Source organism: Mustelus asterias, chromosome 5, assembly GCF_964213995.1.
Source record: "Mustelus asterias chromosome 5, sMusAst1.hap1.1, whole genome shotgun sequence".
In the NCBI taxonomy this organism is placed as follows: domain Eukaryota; kingdom Metazoa; phylum Chordata; class Chondrichthyes; order Carcharhiniformes; family Triakidae; genus Mustelus; species Mustelus asterias.
In genome coordinates, this window is record NC_135805.1 from 139791067 (window position 1) to 139810372 (window position 19306).

At 41.7% G+C, this 19306-nt stretch overlaps 1 protein-coding gene across 3 annotated transcripts in view; it reads right to left on the reverse strand.

The window, feature by feature from the left end:
- lyst (lysosomal trafficking regulator) overlaps nucleotides 1–19306 on the reverse strand; it is a 263182-nt gene that overhangs the window by 75971 nt on the left and 167905 nt on the right. For all 3 annotated transcript variants that reach the window (XM_078213387.1, XM_078213385.1, XM_078213386.1), the window contains 6 exons: nucleotides 15526–15663; nucleotides 13516–13714; nucleotides 9848–9973; nucleotides 8742–8801; nucleotides 4698–5415; nucleotides 217–397 (listed from right to left, as the gene is read on the reverse strand). In XM_078213387.1, the coding sequence (XP_078069513.1) occupies nucleotides 217–397; nucleotides 4698–5415; nucleotides 8742–8801; nucleotides 9848–9973; nucleotides 13516–13714; nucleotides 15526–15663 (1422 nt within the window). The remainder of the gene's footprint in view (nucleotides 1–216; nucleotides 398–4697; nucleotides 5416–8741; nucleotides 8802–9847; nucleotides 9974–13515; nucleotides 13715–15525; nucleotides 15664–19306) is intronic.

The window sequence follows — 19306 nt, forward strand, 5'->3', positions numbered from 1 at the left end:
TCATTGTTAAAATCTAGAACAATGGAATGTAAAGGATAAAGGCAAGACCAAAATTCAAGATTAGATTACGATCAGAGCATTTTCACTGTTGCACTGATTATATGGAACATGACAGCTGGCATTTGACATACTGGTTAATCATCTGTCTTCTATTAATATGTACAATTACAGGTCGCCATAAGCAAATCTCTGAAGGGATCAGTCAATTATTCTTACTTTAATAACTCCTTGCTGTATTACTGGAGTTGGATGATTGACAAGGACTATCAACGCTTCCGGTTGGATCAACTTGTCCATCACATCAGCTAGCATTAAATCTGGCAAGATGAGCAGGATTCCTCGCAAAAGGTTATAGAGCCCACAGCAGATCAGAATCAGACTGTCCTCTGTCGCAGATCTAGATTTGTAAAACACTCATGTCAATAATCATAGAATCATAAAATCCTTACAGTGCGGAAGGAGGCCATTCGGCCCATCGAGTCTGCACCGACCGCAATCCAAACCAGGCCCTATTCCCGCAACCCCACATATTTACCCCGCCAATCCCTTGACACTAGGGTCAATTTTAGCTTGGCCAATCAACCTAACCCACACATCTTTGGATTGTGGAGGAAACCCACACAGACATGGGGAGAATGTGCAAACTCCACACAGACAGTGACCCTAGGCCGGAATTGAACCTGGGTCCCTGGCGCTGAGAGGCAGCAGTGCTAATCACTGTGCCACCGTGCCGCGCAAATGTCAGAAATAATTTAAAGAAAAAGTCATATTCTATTTGATGCACAAAACTTTTGTGTACACAATAGTGGGTGCTTTAAAGTCTAGGGCAGGCTTGTGCAATCTTTTCACCATGACAAATTGAGTATGTATGTGTGTGAACATAGGGATTGAAAGGATATCATAGGAGTATTAACTTACAATCAGGCGAAAGCTTTGTTGTGTGCCTACTAATTGTGTCACCCAGGAGTAACCAAGAAGAGGAGGGGTGCCAAGAGTGGATTTGAATAAACTACTGGGATAAATGTGCTAGGAGCAAGGAGAAGCTCAGGTGAAACATGTAATGAACTATGGAAACTCAGCTGTGGAGTAAAGGTAGTTGAGGAGGTCACACGGTCAATATTGTCAAATTGTAGAGAAGGAGAGACAGTGACAATTACATTTTCTGCCATCACGTTCCCCCACACACCAAAAACCTCAGAGACTGGGACAATAATATGTTAAAGGCTAGAGAGCGGCAAGAGTTCCTAGAGTACGCCAAGGAGAATTTTCAACATCAGTATGTTGGCAATCCAACAAGAAAGGATGCATTGCTGGACCTGGTTCTTGGAAATGAGGTGGGTCAAAAGGATCAATTATCATTAGGAAAATGTGATCACTGTATCATAAGGTTTAGGTTGGCTATGGGAAAAAAATCAAGGAACAATTCAATGCAAGGATAATCAATTGGGGGAGGGCAAACTTCAACAGGTTGAGAACAGATCTCACCAGACAAATTAGAATTTGATTTGATTTATTATTATCACATGTATTAGTATACAGTGAAAAGTATTGTTTCTTGCGCACTATGCAGACAAAACATACCGTTCATAGAGAAGAAAACGAGAGTGTGCAGGATGTAGTGTTACAGTCATAGCTAGGGTGTAGAGAAAGATCAACTTAATGCAAGGTGAGTCCATTCAAAAGACTGACAGCAGCAGGGAAGAAGCTGTTCTTGAGTCGGTTGGTATGTGACCTCAAACTTTTGCATCTTTTTCCCCGAAGAGAGGAGGTGGAAGAGAGAATGTCCGGGCTGCGTGGGGTCCTTAATTATGCTGGCTGCTTTGCCGAGGCAGTGGGAGGTGTAGACAGAGTCAATGGATGGGAGGCTGGTTTGTGTGATGGATTGGGCTACATTCACGACCTTTTGTAGTTCCTTGCAGTCTTGGGCAGAGCAGGAGCCATACCAAGTTGTGATGCAACCAGAAAGAATACTTTCTATGGTGCATCTGTAAAAGTTGGAGAGAGTCGTAGCTGACATGCCAAATTTCCTTAGCCTCCTGAGAAAGTAGAGATGTTAGTGGGCTTTCTTAACTATAGAATCAAATATTGGCTGGCAAAACTATGAACAATGGGTTGCCTTTAAAGAGGGAATAGTTCAGCTGCAGTGCAAGTACATTCCGGCACCAGGGAAAGGTATACAAATTCAGTGCTCACTGGATGATGATGTAGATAGAGAATATGAAGCAGAAAATGTGTGCTTTTGACTGATGTCAGGTGGATAACGCAATTGAGAATCAGGTTCAATATGGAAGGTTCGGAAGGAATTGAAAAAGACGAATAAGAAAAGCAAAGAGAGAGAACGAGAAGAGACCAGCAGTTAACATAAAAGGGAATCCAAAGTCTGCTATAGAAATATAAATAGTAAAAGAATGGTGAAAAGAGCCGTGGGGCCAATAAGGGACCTCAAAGTGGATTTACCTGTGGAGGTAATAAGCAGGGCTGAAGTATAAATGAGAAGTTTGCCCCCGTCTTTACCAAGAAAAAAGTTTCTGGCAAAAGCATGGAGGGAGGAGATAGCTGAGACGTTTGATGGATTAAGAATTAATCATGAGCTAGTATGTATTTTAAGTTGATAAGACGCCTGGACTGAATGAGATGTATCCAGAAATACTGAGGGAAGCAAGGGTGGAAATTACGGAGCATGGCCATAATTTTTATATGTCCTTCAGTAGGGGGTGGTGCCAGAAGACAAGAGAATTATAATTGTTAAATACTTGTTCAAAAAAGGATTTACGGGCGAGTCCAGCAACTACAGGCTCGTAGTTTAACTTTGGTGGTGGGGCAGCTTCTAGAAATGATAATTCAGGACAAAATTAAGAGTCACTTGGGCAAATTAAGGTTAATAAAGGAAAATCAGCACAGATTTGTTAAGGGTAAATTGTGTTTTATATTATTCGAGATTTTTAGTGAGGCAAGAGTAGGATAGATGAGAGTAATGTGGTTTATTTCCAAAAGACATCTGAAAATACTTTGTGAGCAAAGTTGAAATAAGAGAAACAGTCACAGCAAGGATACAAAATTAACTGAGTGAAAACAGAGTTTTTTTCAGACTGGAGAAGATTTGCAGTGGGTTACCAGGGGTTGGTGTTAAGACCCCGGTTTCCTGATATACATTAATGACCTTGGCTTTCATGTACACGGCACAATTTCAAAATTTGAGACCGACGCAAAACTTGGAAATATTATGAACTGTAAGGAGGATTGTGTTAAATTTCAAAAGGGCATGTAAGAAGTTAGCGGAATGGCTGCAAAAATAGAAGAAATTTAATGCAGAGAAGTGTGAAATGATTCATTGTGGTAGGATGAAAGAGGCAATATAAAACATAGGGTGCAATTCTAAAGGGGTATATGAGCAGAGGGAGCTGGGAGTACATGTACACAAATCATTGAAGCTTGCAGTTCAAGTTGAGAACGCGGCTAAGGAATCATATTAGGATCTGGGATTTACAAATAGAGACATGTGTCCGGTTCTAGGCACCACACTTTAGGAAGGATGTGAAGGCATTAGAGAGGGTGCACAAAAGATTAATGAGAATGATTGCAGGGATGAGAATCTTCACTTACGTAGTTAGTTTAGAGAACCTCAAGGTTGTTCTCAGAGAAAAGAAGGTTGAGAGGAAATTTGGCAGGTATACACAAAACCATGAGGCATCCTGACAGAATAGAAAGGGAGCAACTGTTTCCTTTGGTGGAAGGGTCAAGAACCAGACGGCACGGATTTAAGGCGACAAGCAAAAGAAACAACAGTGACATGTTTTTACGTAGCGAGTGGTTTGGATCTGGAATGCAGTACCTGAGAGTGTGGTGGAGAATTGGATCATTAAAAGCAAAAAATTTGAAGGACTTCAGGGAAAAGGAAGGGGAATTAAACTAGGTAAGCTGCTTCTGCAAAGAGCTAGTATGGACTTGATAGGCCGTATGGACTTGACAGACCAAATGGCCTCCTCCTGCACAGTAATCATTCTAGGGTTCTGTGAAAAGCAGTTTATTTACAGTGGTTCACCTTCAGACAGACAAAATACACAAGTAGCTAAAGAGACTCACGGCAGTCCTACCACTACATGGCACAGTATTATAGCACATAAGTCTGTTAAGATAATTGCATTGTCTTGTTTGACCCTGAAAGTTATATCAGCCATCACATATGAGCTAGCAGGGGTTCAGACATGACTAGACTCTGAATGTCTTTCAGCCACACTATTGTAACAAAGTGCCAAACGGTTAGTTACCTATCCAGAAGAGGATAAGAGTGTGGCAAAATAGGCAATGCTAGTTCTGCCTGTTTCATAATTTAATACAATCACAGCTTTAGAATCAGCCCCATCGGATGTCATGTGGCCATGCTCATCAACAGTTGTTTGACCCGGTAAGACACTCAACCCACGTGGATTGCAGAAATTCAAGGCGGCGGATACTCACCACCTTCTCAAGGTTAATTAAGGATGGGTAATAAATTCTGATCTTGCCAGTGATGCGTGCATTCCACGAAGCAATTAACAAAAAAAACAGTACAGGTTGAAAGCGGGAAATTCCCCCAATCCTTCCCAGACAAAAATATCCTGGATATAAGTATTTGGTATTGGGATAGCAAACTTTGTAAATGGCTAAAATATAGTTTTTAAATAATCTGATGGCACAACGAATAACAGAATTGGTACCTTTCTGTAGCAGTATCAGTTTCAATATAGGGTCGTTCATAGAGAGGTGAAAAACCAAAGCTTTCCCATTCCTCAGGAATCAAATTCTTGTCAGCTAAACTTGGCAAACGTGCCACAACTAAAGATCCATTTTGGGAAGGAAATGCCAATCCCAGGCTCGTAAAATTACTCTGGCTTCTTTGGAATGTCTGCAATCCTCGGAGACAATCAGGTCGATTTATTCCTTCATCACCAGCCCCTTCCTGTTTCAGTTCTGGTTCCAGAGTTGATGAAAAGCTGTTGCTTTTGTCTGCAATATGCTCAGATCCAATCCTGGAGATCACATTTGTCAGGTTATCCAGCTGTACCAGAGGTTCCAAAGATTCTTGTTGGTGACCATCCGCATCTCCTCGGGCAGAAGCTCCCTTTGTAGACTCACACAGGGTTTTTGCTGATTCACAGCTGCTGAGGTACATCTCATCCTGCGTACTTTTCAATGTTTCTGCAGCACCCATTTTAAGGTCATTCTCTGGCAAAAAGGCGAGAGAGTCAGACTCACACTCAGAAACCTCTCTTAAGTCAGCAAAGTTCCTTTCAACTCTTGGTGCTAGTCTTCTGATGCGCACTTGTGGTGAGGTAGAAGGGGTAAATGGTAGACTTTGGGAATTCTGTTCAGATATTGGTAATAAAGGAGACTCCTGTTTTGGATAGTTCAATATGCTGCTTTGACTTTTATCTCCTAGGAAATGGAGAAACAAAAGTCAGGATGAGCATGGTTGCAGGTATGAGAAACTTCAGTTACGTAGTTAGTTTAGAGAAGCTCAGATTGTTCTCCTCAGAGAAAAGATTGAGGGGAAATTTGACAGATATACACAAAATCATGAAGTCCTGGAAGAATAGAAAGGGAGAAACTGTTTCCTTTACTATATTACTGAACATTAAATTGCATACGTGTTCTGATCTAATATGGTGAGACAGAAATCCACCAAGATTAACACTATGAGTTTGCATGTGTTCCTATGTTTTTCCAAAGAACTTTACTCATTATTTTATTTAATTAATTACATTTATTTTTTCTATTATTCTTCACATCTTTTATTTCAAGAGAAATGGAATTAGCCTTCTTCCATCCATGCATCTCTTTTCTCAAGTGATAAAATATTGTGGTTACATTTATTATCCCAAACTGATAACAATCACAGTGAGGGATAACCAACATGAAAAGCATGTACAAATGACAAAATACCCAAGGCCTGTACCATAATGAATCTCTTAAAAAATGTCTGTAAAGGAATATTCTTTAACACTTGCTTTTTCTTTTACAACATACTTTTATCAACGGGCCATCTCACTGGCCAAAGCAGCCTTTTGCTAATGCTTGATGTTGTAGTCAAATTAGACTGACATAAAGCTAAATTCAATAATTTGGGGATAGCAAAACCCCCAGCCATGTGGTGACAGAATTTATTAACTCCTGATTGTAGACTCAGATACTCATCCAACTACAAAAGATATCTGGTGTTAATGAGCCAAGAGGAAAGTCCAAAGACTTAGCAGACCTTGGCGGCACGGCAGCACAGTGGTTAGCACTGCTGCCTCACAGCGCCAGGGACCTGGGTTCGATTCCCGGCTTGGGTCACTGTCTGTGTGGAGTTTGCATGTTTGCCCTGTGTCTGCTTGGGTTTCCTCCGGGTGCTCCGGTTTCCTCCCACACTCCAAAGATGTGCGGGTTAGGTGGATTGGCCATGCTAAAATTGCCCCTTAGTGTCAGCGGGATTAGCTAGGGTGGGTGCATCGAGTTATGGGGATAGGGCCTGGGTGGGTTTGTGGTTGGTGCAGACTCGATGGGGCGAATGGCCTCCTTCTGCACTGTATGATTCTATGATAGAGTATATGACCTCTAATCGATGCTGAAGAAAGTCATGTAGGCTCTTAGAAAATTCTGTCACTTTTGGTTTAGCTTTACTAACCAAATCAGAACATAGTTTGTATTGTCAATTATTCTTGTGATGGTCCTGGGAACTTCAATTTATGAACTTTATCCCAATTTTAAGGGCAGAAGAAAACTCTACTGATAACTACAAAAGATGTATATGTGAAGTCACCAACAGGCAGGATGTTCTTAAAAAAAGTAATAAAGAACAAAGTACAAAACAGCACAGGCACAGGCCCTTCAAGCCTGCACCGATCATGTGTTCCTACCTAGACCATCCATTTGTATCCCTCTATTCCCAGTCTGTTCATGTGGCTATCTAGATAAGTCTTAAATGATCCTAGAATGTCTGCCTCAACCACCTTGCTTGGCAGTGCATTCCAGGCCCCCACCACCCTCTGTGTAAAATACATCCCCCGCATATCTGTATTGAACCTTGCCCCCCCTTACCTTGAACTTGTGATCCCTGATGTTTGTCATTTCTGACCTGGGAAAAAGCTTCCAACTGTTCACCTTATCTATGCCCTTCATAATTTTATAAACTTCTATTAGGTCGCGCCTCAACCTCCGTCTTTCCAGGGAGAACAACGCTAGTTTACTCAATCTCACCTCATAACTAATACCCTCCCAGGCAACATGCTGGTAAACCTTTTCTGCACTCTCTCCAAAGCCTCCACGTCCTTCTGGTAGTGTGGCGACCAGAACTGGACGCAGTATTCCAAATGTGGCCTAACCAACTTTCTATATAACTGCAACATCATATGCCAACTTTTATACTCTATGCCCCGTCCAATAAAGGCAAGCATGCCACATGCCTTCTTCACCACCTTTTCCACCTGTGCTATCACCTTTAAGGATCTGTGGACTTGCACACCCAGATCCCTCTGTGTGTCTATACTCCTGATGGTTCTGCCATTTATTGTATAGCTCCCCCCTGCATTAGATCTACCAAAATGCATCACTTCGCATTTATCTGGATTAAATTCCATCTGCCATTTCTCCGCCCAATTTTCCAGCCTATCTATATCCTGCTGTATTCTCTGACAATGTTCATCACTATCCGCAACTCCAGCAATCTTTGTGTCATCCGCAAAATTACTAATCAGACCAGCTACATCTTCTTCCAAATCATTTATATATATCACAAACAGCAGAGGTCCCAGTACAGAGCCCTGCGGAACACCACTAGTCACAGACCTCCAATCAGAAAAAGACCCCTCCACTGCTACCCTCTGTCTTCTATGGCCAAGCCAGTTCTGTACCCATTTAGCTAGTTCACCTTTGATCCCGTGAGATTTAACCTTTTGCACCAGCCTGCCATGAGGGACCTTCTCAAATGCTTTACTAAAATCCATGTAGACGACATCCACGGCCCTTCCCTCGTCAATCATTTTTGTCACCTCCTCAAAAAACTCAACCAAATTTGTGAGGCATGACCTCCCTCGTACAAAACCATGTTGTCTATCGCTAATGAGACTATTCAGTTCTAAATGTGTATAGATCCTATCTCTAAGAATCTTCTCCAACAATTTCCCTACCACGGACGTCAAGTTCACTGGCCTATAATTACCTGGGTTATCCTTGCTACCCTTCTTAAATAATGGGACCACATTTGCCATCCTCCAATCCTCTGGGACCTCACCTGTGTCCAGTGAAGAAACAAAGATTTCTGTTAGAGGCCCAGCAATTTCATCTCTTGTCTCTCTCAGTAATCTAGGACAGATGCCATCTGGCCCTGGGGATTTGTCTACCTTAATGCTTCCTAAAACTCCTAACACTTCCTCCTTTGTAATTACGATTTGTTCTAACGGGTCTACACATCCCTCTGAGACACTACCAATCAACGTGTCCCAATTGCTGAGATTCCTTGGTGTCCTTGTGGCTGAAGGCACTACATAAATTAGTGCTAAACTAGTGCTAAATACAGGGTCAAAGATTTGATTCCTGGTCTATGTTGAGTTTGAGAATCTCACTTAGGATGGCAGCTGAAGGTTGTCACGTTGGTCTCATTGGCCCAAACTAATGTGGGATGGACATGCTCAAGTTTCAACTCCTAGCAAATGCTGCTGAACATGGGCAGGATGGAGTTCAGTTTTCATGCCTCTATGGTGGGAAAGTTAACTGTGACTCACCGTCCAGTCTTGCATCGGAAGAATGGCCACTTGAATGAGGTGCTGGAGGGCTGATAACGGCTGTGGAAACAGATCACAAACAAGAGTCAAAGCCATGTGGGAGGAGTGAAGTGTCAGAAAAACTAAGGAACATCAATAAATTGAAGAAACAATACCTCGATTTCCCCTTTCTATTGCCCTCAATAGAATCCCTACAATGCAAAACAGACCATTCAGCTCATCGAATCTGCACCAACCCTCCGAAAGAGCACCTACCCTACCTAGGCCCAATCCTCCACCCTATCCCCGTAACCCCATGCATTGATCATGGCCAATCCACTTAACCTGCACATCTTGAACACTAAGGGGCAATTTAGCATGGTCAATCCACCTAACTTGCACTTGACTGTAGGAGGAAACTGGAGCACCGGGAGGAAACCCACGGTTTACTGAAAATGCTATACATGTTTTTCTATAATGAATGATAATGAACTGGTATTGATTTTCAATTCAATACCTGTGAAGAAGTGTCAAAGCAATGCAACCGAGGTTGAGAGAAGAATGGCACAAAAAAGTTGTTAGCCATCATAAAGTGGCAATGGATACTTGGGCAGATCAACCTTTGCAGTTTTAACCAGGAATGTTAGTAGAGTTACACAATATTCCCTACATAATCAAGAATGGTTGTTTATTCATGCATTCCGAAAAGACAAATTTGAAACTTATGGCATAGGATAACATTAAATCTTTCTGTTGTTGGTGACCTGCAGGTAAAGTAATGGTCAAATTGAAAATAATGCAAATTCATACGTGTTTGATTAAGTATAGAGGAATATTGCCGATAATAAGATTTCTTCCACCTCTCATTGTATCTGATTTAGATTACATTAAAATAAAAAAATCAACACTATGACAATTTGATTTCCACAAACTAAATGCCATGCCCATTTCCCAAGCTAACTTAATGCTGATGAGAGCAAAGCACTTGCAGCATTTGGTGAATGAGTACCAAGAGGTTGGGTTAGGAGGTGGGAGAGGCAGAAACTGACATGGTTAAGATGTACACTAACTTAATTCCATAGGGGTTAAGTAAACTAGACCACAAATCATTCTGAAGAACAGCCTACCATCTGTTTGGACAGCGATGAAGGCAGAAGGAGATAGAAAGCCAGGGCTTTCACTAGGTTTTCCACTGCTGTTAAAATGTCGCATATGCATGATCGATTTGACCTTTTCTTCAAAGATCTTACCATCTGAAAGCCAAAATAAATCCAATTTAGTTTATAGTAATATTATATTCCACTGCACATCACATTTTTAAAAAACACTCTACTCCCAGTGATAGCAATTTTCCATATATATCTATTTCACAAATAATCCACACACGTACAAAATACATTAATGACTTAAACCTTTGTTCAATATGAAATAGCATATTTTAAACGTGAAAATCACTTTGATTAACATTTCTGTATGAAGAGTCTACTCTACATTTAGCAGGCACTAAGTACCAAAGAATGGGGTAAACCAGGTAAAATCCATCTCCAGAACATGTATTGTTGGTTTGCCTGGATGTGTTTTAATATGGTGTGGGACCACTAACTTGGCAGTTAGTTTTTCCTACTGTCTTGGTGAAAAACTTTAACTTGGCAAGACCAGGTAGACAGCACAGAGTCAGAAAACTGTCGAGAGAAAGCACTGAATCCAGAAAAACTGAGTCGAGAAAATGTGCTGTCAAGAAAGGAGTTGGTTGTAACAGACATTAGAGTCAGCCCATTATAACTTTGTAACACATGGACCTAGATTTGAGATGTATAATTCATTGTGTATTAAGGTAAAAAGAAAATATTTAAAATTGAAGGCTATAATCAGAGAAACACCAGAGGAGTGTGTCTGTAACTGGTTTACAGTATGCCCCAATTTAACTTTGCCCTGTTTTATGTTGTTTCACTTCTAACATCAGTAAGTTAATGGGACCTGTTTTTCATTTAGCATTGCCAGTTTCATTTAGCATTGCCAGTTTCATTTGAATGTTGTTTTCTGCCCGTCTTGCATAGGGCCGCGAAACCCAATCGGTAACATTTTGGAGTGACTTGAACCACCCTAGCCCTGATCCTCCGACTTATAACCTCTCACTGCAGATCCTCCAGTTTGCAGAATTCAGTCGATGCTGCTCCTTCTGCCTCTCGCTGATTATCTCCAGAGCCCTCACTCACAGCAAGGTTGAAGGAGAGGGAAGCAGCCCGGACAACAGTCAAGAAATGGGAAGTTCAGCAAAAGCAAGGATTGGCGGGAGGGTAGATTAGAAAGTGGGAGGGGCTGCAAGCCGGAAGATCGGCAAGAAGATGTGTTAGGGCGCAGGAAAGACTGCAAGTCGGAGGGTCAGCAGCAAAAGGGGGGGGTTAGGGAATGGGAGAGGCCACAAACTGCAGTGTCAACGAGAGGAAAGTTCCACAGCAACCAGGAAAGTTAGAGTGGATTGTGTGGCAAGCACTAGGTTCAGGAAGCAGGATCTGTTGTTCTTCTCCTGACTGCTCGCTCAGCTGCTGCCTCCCCGTTTCTTACTTTAGCCCCAGTTACTGCTGTTCCTCTCCTGGCTGCTCACTCAGCCTCTACCTCCCCCTCCTCCTGTTTCTTACTTTAGCCCCAGGTACTGCTGTTCCTCTCCTGGCTGCTCACTCAGCCTCTACCTCCCCCTCCTCCTGTTTCTTACTTTAGCCCAGGTACTGCTGTTCCTCTCCTGGCTGCTTACTCAGAGGGAAGAGATAGCAGCTGAGTAAGTAGCCAGAAGAGCAGCAGCAGTACCTGGGACTAAACTAAGAAACGGGGGGGGGGAGGGTGAGGGGGGTTGGTGGAGGCTAAGTGAGCAGCCAGAAGAGGAACAGCAGTACCTGGGACTAAACTAAGAAACGGGGAGGTAGCAGCTGTTTCTTAGTTTAGCCCCAGGTACTGCTGTTCCTTTTCTGGCTGCTCACTTCGCCTCTACCTCCCCCTCCTCCTGTTTCTTACTTTAGCCCCAGGTACTGCTGCTCCTAACCTGGTTGCTCGCTCAGCTGCTCCCTCCCCGTTTCTTACTTTAGCCCCAGGTACTGCTGTTCCTCTCCTGGCATCTCCAGTCCTGGCTTCACCAATGCTAAACTCCTACTGAGGTCTTCGGCTCCATCTACTGACAACAGTTGGTCAGTGCAGATAGTTAGAAACATAGAAGAAATATAGAAACATAGAAAAACTACAGCACAAAACAGGCCCTTCAGCCCCACAAGTTGTGCCGAACATATCCCCACCTTCTAGGCCTACCTATAACCCTCCATCCTAATAATAGATAGTTCTGGAACTTCAGCTGATAACTCAGCAACCAACTCCTGCCACTAGGTGAAGCTTGGCAAAGGTACTTTACAGGTACCTGTACAGCGAGTACATTTTTAATTGGATACTGTATTGTATTTCTTTTATATTAACTGATGTATTTTACTTTGAAAGTTACTTCAGCTAGGAATGCAGAGTGCTGCATAATGTATAGTACAGGGGTTGGTTAGCTCAGTTGGCTGGACAGTTGGTTTGTAATGTGAAATGATGCCAACAATGTGGGTTCAATTTCCATATTGGCATGTTGTTCATGAAAGCCTGCCTTCTCAACCTTACCCCCTCGCCTGAGCTGTGGTGATCCTCAGGTTAAGTGCCCTCAAAGGGGAGAGCAGCCTGTAGTCATCTGGAACAATGGTGATTTTACCTTTTATGGTAACCTGTCCATCATTTTTTCCAGGCAAGAAATGTCCAAAGGAACTGAACTCTAGCTTGAAACTTGATTCCTACGGGAACCTATGATTCACCTAAAGTTATTTCACAATGTCACAATTTTCAGGACCACCACCGAAACATTAAAGTCCAAAAGGGACACAAGAAAAGTGAAAAGTATATCATTTTCAATTCAATATGAAGAAAGAAACTTATTTAGAAGAGGGTTTATCTGGTCATCTAGAAACTTGTTTATATACACACTATTACTCTGGGACACCAAAATAAGGTAAAGCACTTTACAATGAAATTAATTTTTCTTACAACTATTTATATAGTACCTTTAATGTCAAAAAACTTTCCTTCTTTTAAAATCAGTTTACAGATTTACAGTTAAAAGATTTACTGTTAGATCAGTTTTACAGAAATAGCCGAACAATAAAATGCCTTTGCATTGAGCTGCCATTTTACACAAGCCAATCTTCATTGTTCTAATGAAGATCATGGGATCACAAATGGATCAAAGATACTCAAACTCACTTCAGTCCTATTGACCTTGAAATTATGCAATCGGATACTTGAGTCAAAGTGCTTAATTCATTCATTTAAAATTCTTCCCTGCTTTTTTCTTAGCAGAGGAGTTAATCCATTTAGCTTCAAAGTTAACAGCTCTGCTAAAAATAATGGAGGGAGGAATTTAAGGATTTTTCAAAGCCTTGGTATGCAAGTATCTCATGGTGAAATAACACGGTCTCTCACTTCAAAGTCAGAGTAATTGTAGATTTAGATATCATAAATCAAGTTCCAATATACAAAAGGTTTTAACAATTTCTAACCCAATTTATAGTATAAGTTACATCAAAGGACTTTTCACAGTGAAATGTCAAAGCATGTTCCATGTGACCAATTATTTTCTAAGTGAAGTAACTGCTATGAAGATAAATTCTGTGTGGATGCTACAAAAGAGAACACACAAAGATTTAATTATTTGCCATACCAGTGCCCTTTATGCTTGGATGTGCATGTTAAACAGATCAAAAGCAGTAAGCATTCCATTCACCTATATGGAGGGAAAAGTAAAAGCCTGGTGGTGTGTGGCAAACATAGGTGTTAGTGGGAGGATGTACTGCCAACAGAAAATTGTAAACCAGCTTCAACAATTCCAGATCTGGTGGCGACCCAAGTACTTCCTCAATGATTTTCACAAACGATCTACAGACCTCCCGAGGGATAGATCTCAGCTGTTCATCTCGGTGCTCCTGAAAAGCCACAAAAGGGAAAAAGAGAAACACGAATGCTTAATATGATGTATGCTAGTTGGTGAAGTCAAAATTAAGGCAGAGCCTTTCCTTGCTGAGAGAATTTATTGACTTTACTCAGTGTCAACACGCCTCGCCCACATCCAGGTCCCAGCTATCCCTATTTATGTGACCAAATGCTTATTTCCCTTAACAACGTAACCGACATTAACAAACTTTAACAATGTATTTGATAAGACGTTGACAAAGATCCAGGTTAGAGTCATATGTACACCACCCTCTGTGAAAGATTATGCAATATAACACTTTGTTTGGATGAAGGAAAAACCATATTTACCCCAAACCCGAATCTTTGGAGCCCAATTTGGGTAATGACCAAAAGAAACTGAAATTTCACAGACATTCAATTGTACAGCATTGAGTTTTTTTGTGTCTGTGGATGATGTTACAATAGTACACACTTCACAAGCAATTATATTTCTGAACATACAGAGCACCGCCACTGTGTATTATATAATTCATGTGACAAGGTTTGGATTATCCTGTTTCAAAAGATATATTTTTGGTATTGTAATTGCATATAGAGGGAATATGTACTGACTTCAGTTAAAATAAGAGCCCCTTTTTCCTGAAATCACTCGGTCAAGCTAGCAATAAGAATGACGACAGACTGCTTGACCTGGTAACAGTTTGGACAAAGATTGAGATTCCACGTTTACAAGAGTATATTGAGTACAGGAGCAGGCATGTGTTGTTGCAATTATACAGGGCCTTGGTGAGGCCACACCTAGAGTATTATGTGCAGTGTTGGTTTCCTTTTCAGAGGAAGGATGTTCTTGCTCTCGAGGGAGTGCAACAAAGGTTTACCAGGCTGATTCCGGGGATGGTGGGACTGATGTATGAGGAGAGATTGACTGGGTTAAGAGTGTTTTCGCTGGAGTTTAGACGAATGAGGGGGGAATATCAGAGACTTATAAAATTCTAACAGGACTAGACAGGCTAGATGCAGGGAGGATGTTCCTGATGGTGGGGGAATCCAGAACCGGGGGTCACAGTCTGAGGACTTGGGGTAGACCATTTAGGACGGAGGAGACATTTCTTCACCCAAAGAGTGGTAAGCCTGTGGAATTTATTACCACAGGAAGTAGTTGATGCCAAAACATTGAATGTATTCAAGAGACAGCTGGATATAGCACTTGGGGTGAATGGGATCAAAGGTTATGGGGGGAGAAGCAGGATTAGGCTATTGAGTTGGGTGATCAGCCATGATCGTAATGAATGGCGGAGCAGGCTCGAAGGGCCAAATGGCCGCCTCTTCTATGTTTACAACACAAATTGAGCACCAGCATTTTCTAAGCTTCTCAGGTACTGGATTATACATTACCACACTTTGATTTTTTGTAGGAAGTAATTTCTTGAAGTTGGGAACAAACATGCCAATGGTTCTCCAGTTCAGTTCTCCCAGTTCACTTGGAGCTACTGAGCTTCCAAGTGTCTGGAAGAACAGTATGCTACATCACAATCAGGAGACCTCTCAATCCTAACTACCATCTAATGACCCAAAATTGGTAAATAACTTGGGTAGTTGTCAGAAGACAAGAGATGCGGCTCAGCTATAATATATTCCACAATTAATGAACTATCAACTCTCATTGTCGAGAGTCGCATGAAAAATGGCCACTTGAGCAAAGCATTGGAACGGTACAAATACCATAGAACTGTACAATAGTGGGACTTAAGAAAACAGGGAGAAAAGACAGAGGAAGGGCAGGGAAGAGGTGGAAATTTGGATATGGAAATGCAGTTCATACCTGAAGGACCTGACATGTCAACAGGAAGCGATAAACCACTTGTGCCTTTAGAAACTGTTTGACATTGAACATCTGCTTTGGATGGTGGACTCGAATTAGCACTTCAAGAGCTGCCATCAACGCTTCCCATACACCATCCTGTTTGCAAAACAAAATCACACAAGGCTGGTAACTGCCGTGGCAACAATAGAAAAGTCACACAACAGTAATTGAAGGATCACTGGTTACAGACTTGATGAGTTTGAGCTGCTGGACCAGTCAGCAATGTTAGTTAAAGAAAAGGACAATTTTTCAATAGATAAGTGGCTTGATTCCTCTTCACACGGTGGAGCTCAATGCCTGTGGAATTCATTGAAAAAAAAAAGTACAACTGAACATTCGTGGTTTGCCTAATTTTTATGTAACCAGACCTGTGTAGTTTGAGCTCTCCTAAAGTCCATTCAAGTGCACGCTTTAGTTGTCAATCCTAACCCGAGCCTATCACTATTTCTACTTTTGCTCTTTTCCCTCTACCCCTCTTGTCTATTGTCTTTCCTTTCATTTCTCAGGTGCTCTGCCCACCCAAGTACCCCAATCCTTCAGTACACCTCGACCTTCCTGATCTCTAGCCACTGTCGCAGGTTAGATCAATTTCAGGTAAGCCTAAAGTTTATCCATGTGCCTTTTTTGGCATGATCTGATGAGCCTATCGAGGCCCTCACTGACTTACTGTGAGCAGCAGTTCCAATGGCTCCATCTGATTCTTGCTGAACTTTCCCTCTTCAATGCATTCACTGGGGTTAATCTTGCCAATCTTCTTCCAGTCCAACTCTCCCATCCCATTGCAGGATCTATGAACTCTGCCAATGGATCAGCACTCACAATCTCTCTCCAAAATGTTCATTCACTCAAGAACAAAGTCCTTGCTATAACATAATGACTGCATTGACATCACGGCTTTAACGGAAACCTGGCTGAGGTATGATGACACCTTGCCTCGAGTGTGACTTCAAACAGAGTGGGGAAGTTGGCTGAGCTGAGAAAGTTCAGGGAAAGGAGGGAGGTACTCCTTTGCTTTCTCTAATGTTTTCACCCTTTTGGAATTGGTTTCTGCTCTACTATAGGAGAAAAGGCAGGGAGTGTTGGTAAATATCTAATGAGCATCCAGTAAGTGGTCAATGCCTATTTTCCTAAAATTTGAAATAGTATTGTAATTTGTGATACGGTTAATATCCAAAGTAAATTGAATAAAATAATTAAATAACTAATTAAAGCTCATACATATGACAGGACAGGTGATATGTCAAGGCTGCAGCACGTGGAAGCTCATGGATTGCAGTGTTGCCCAGGGCAAGCACATCTGCAGTAAGCGTCTGCAACTTGAGGAGCTTTGGTTCAGAGTCATTGGCACTGTGACACATTAGGGAAGGCGCGAGTAACCTGGATACAGTTTCAGGAGGTGGTCATATCCTTAGGCTAGGAGCTTATGAGGATATCAACAGCGGAGCTAACTAAAGCGAACTGGCAAATGTGTTTACGTGTTAGATCAATAGAGATTCAGTGCCAGACATTTAACGGGATATTTCAGAATGCAGTAGAATAGACAGATTCCAATAAGAAAAATTCCACCCTTACCCACCATCCATGGTTAACTAAAAAAGTTAAAGACAGCATTGAACTTGAAGAAAAAGCATATATTTGCACAAAGACAAGTAGCTGGTCAGAAGATTGGAAAGAACATAAAGAACTTCAAGGAATCAAAAAGGTTGATAAGGATAGAAATATTAGATTGAGAGAAAACTAGCTAGTAATATAAAGATGGATAGTAAGATTTTCTATAGATACTTAAATAAGAAAAGAGTTAACAAACCAAGTGCTGGTCCAATTGAAAGTGCATCTGGAAAGGAGGGCGATGGCAAGTGAATTGCCATCATTCTTCAATATAGAGGACAGAAATAGCTGTAAATCAGCAAATGGAAGGGAGGGAGGAACTCAGGGAAAATTAAAATCACCGGGGAAGTGGTACCGAGCAAATTCTTGCGTTTTCAGGTTGACAATTCCCCTGTTCTGGGTGGACTTCTAGATCTTGGGGTGAAAGAAATGGCGAATGAGGAAGAGAATTCCACAGGTTCACTATCCTTTGAGTGAAGAAACTCCTCCTCTTCTCAGTCCTAAATAGTCCACCTGATATGCTGACACTGTGTTCCCTGTTTCTAGATTCCCCTAAGAAGTCTCACAACACCAGGTTGAAGTCCAACAAGCTTTCAGAGCACTATTCCTTCATCAGGTGAGTGGGAGTTCTGTTCACAAACAGGGCATATAAAAACAAACTGTTTGTGTCTTTATATGCCCTGTTTGTGAACAGAACTCCCACTCACCTGATGAAGGAGGAGCACTCTGAAAGCTTGTGGCTTGTGCTACCAAATAAACCTGTTGGACTTTAACCTGGTGTTGTGAGACTTCTTACTGTGCTTACCCAAGTCCAACGCCGGCATCTCCACATCTAGATTCCCCAGCCAGCTTTAAGCTTGTGCTCCTCTTGATCTCTTTTGTCATTTTTAAGGAACTTGCTCCAGGCGTCAACAGTCACATATAGGCATCTGAGCTCTCCAAAATGCCTCGATGGTATCATTTAAGCATTTTGGGATGCTGAGCCCAAAGTATCATTAAGGAAGTGACACCCCACATCCTCTTGTCTCAAATAAGCAGACACACAAATTGCAGTGCCTTGTAATCATAGTGAAAAGCTATACATTTTATAAAATATGACAGCAAAGCTGTAACGAGAGGGATGCTCCAACAAGTGACTGACATCTTAGGGGGCCAATCAGGAGTTAAAAGGAAGTGACATCAGTAAGGTGACAATTAGCTTAAGAGACCAATCAGACACTAATTGTGCACCACCTGGTCCAGAGCTTAAGGATACTATTAACCATCATTCACTCTGTGCACACCTTCCTTATAAAGCAAACACAGAATGGAACTGATCGAAACCTAATGCAGTAAAACAACAACACTACTGAAGCATCCTGTAGGGAATTTCTGAGAGCGGAACAATAAAGGTGTCTGTTATTGCAATAATTTTAAGAAAAGTTCCATTAGAAACTGAATAACTGCAAGTTATACAGAATGAGCATCATTTCTGCTACTCATTAGATTATAGAGTCATAGAGGTTTACAGCGTGGAAATAGGCCCTTCGGCCCAATTTGTCCATGCCGCCCTTTTTTTTAAACCCCTAAGCTAATCCCAATTGCCCGCATTTGGCCCATATCCCTCTATACCCATTGTACCCATTTAACTATCTAAATGCTTTTTAAAAGATAAAATTGTACCCGCCTCTACTACTACCTTTGGCAGCTCGTTCCAGACACTCACCACCCTGTGTGTGAAAAACATTGCCCCTCTGGACCCTTTTGTATCTCTCCCCTCTCACCTTAAACCTATGCCCTCTAGTTTTGGACTCCCCTACCTTTGGGAAAAGATATTGACTATCTAGCTGATCTGTGCCCCTCATTATTTTATAGACCTCTATAAGGTCACCCCTCAGCCTCCTACACGCCAGAGAAAAAAGTCCCAGTCTATCCAGCCTTTCCTTATAACTCAATCCATCAAGTCCCGGTAGCATCCTAGTAAGTCTTTTCTGCACTCTTTCTAGTTTAATAATATCCTTTCTATAATAGGGTGACCAGAACTGTACACAATATTCCAAGTGTGGCCTGACCAATGTCTTGTACAACTTCAATAAGACGTCCCAACTCCTGTATTCAATGTTCTGACCGATGAAACTAAGCATTCCGAATG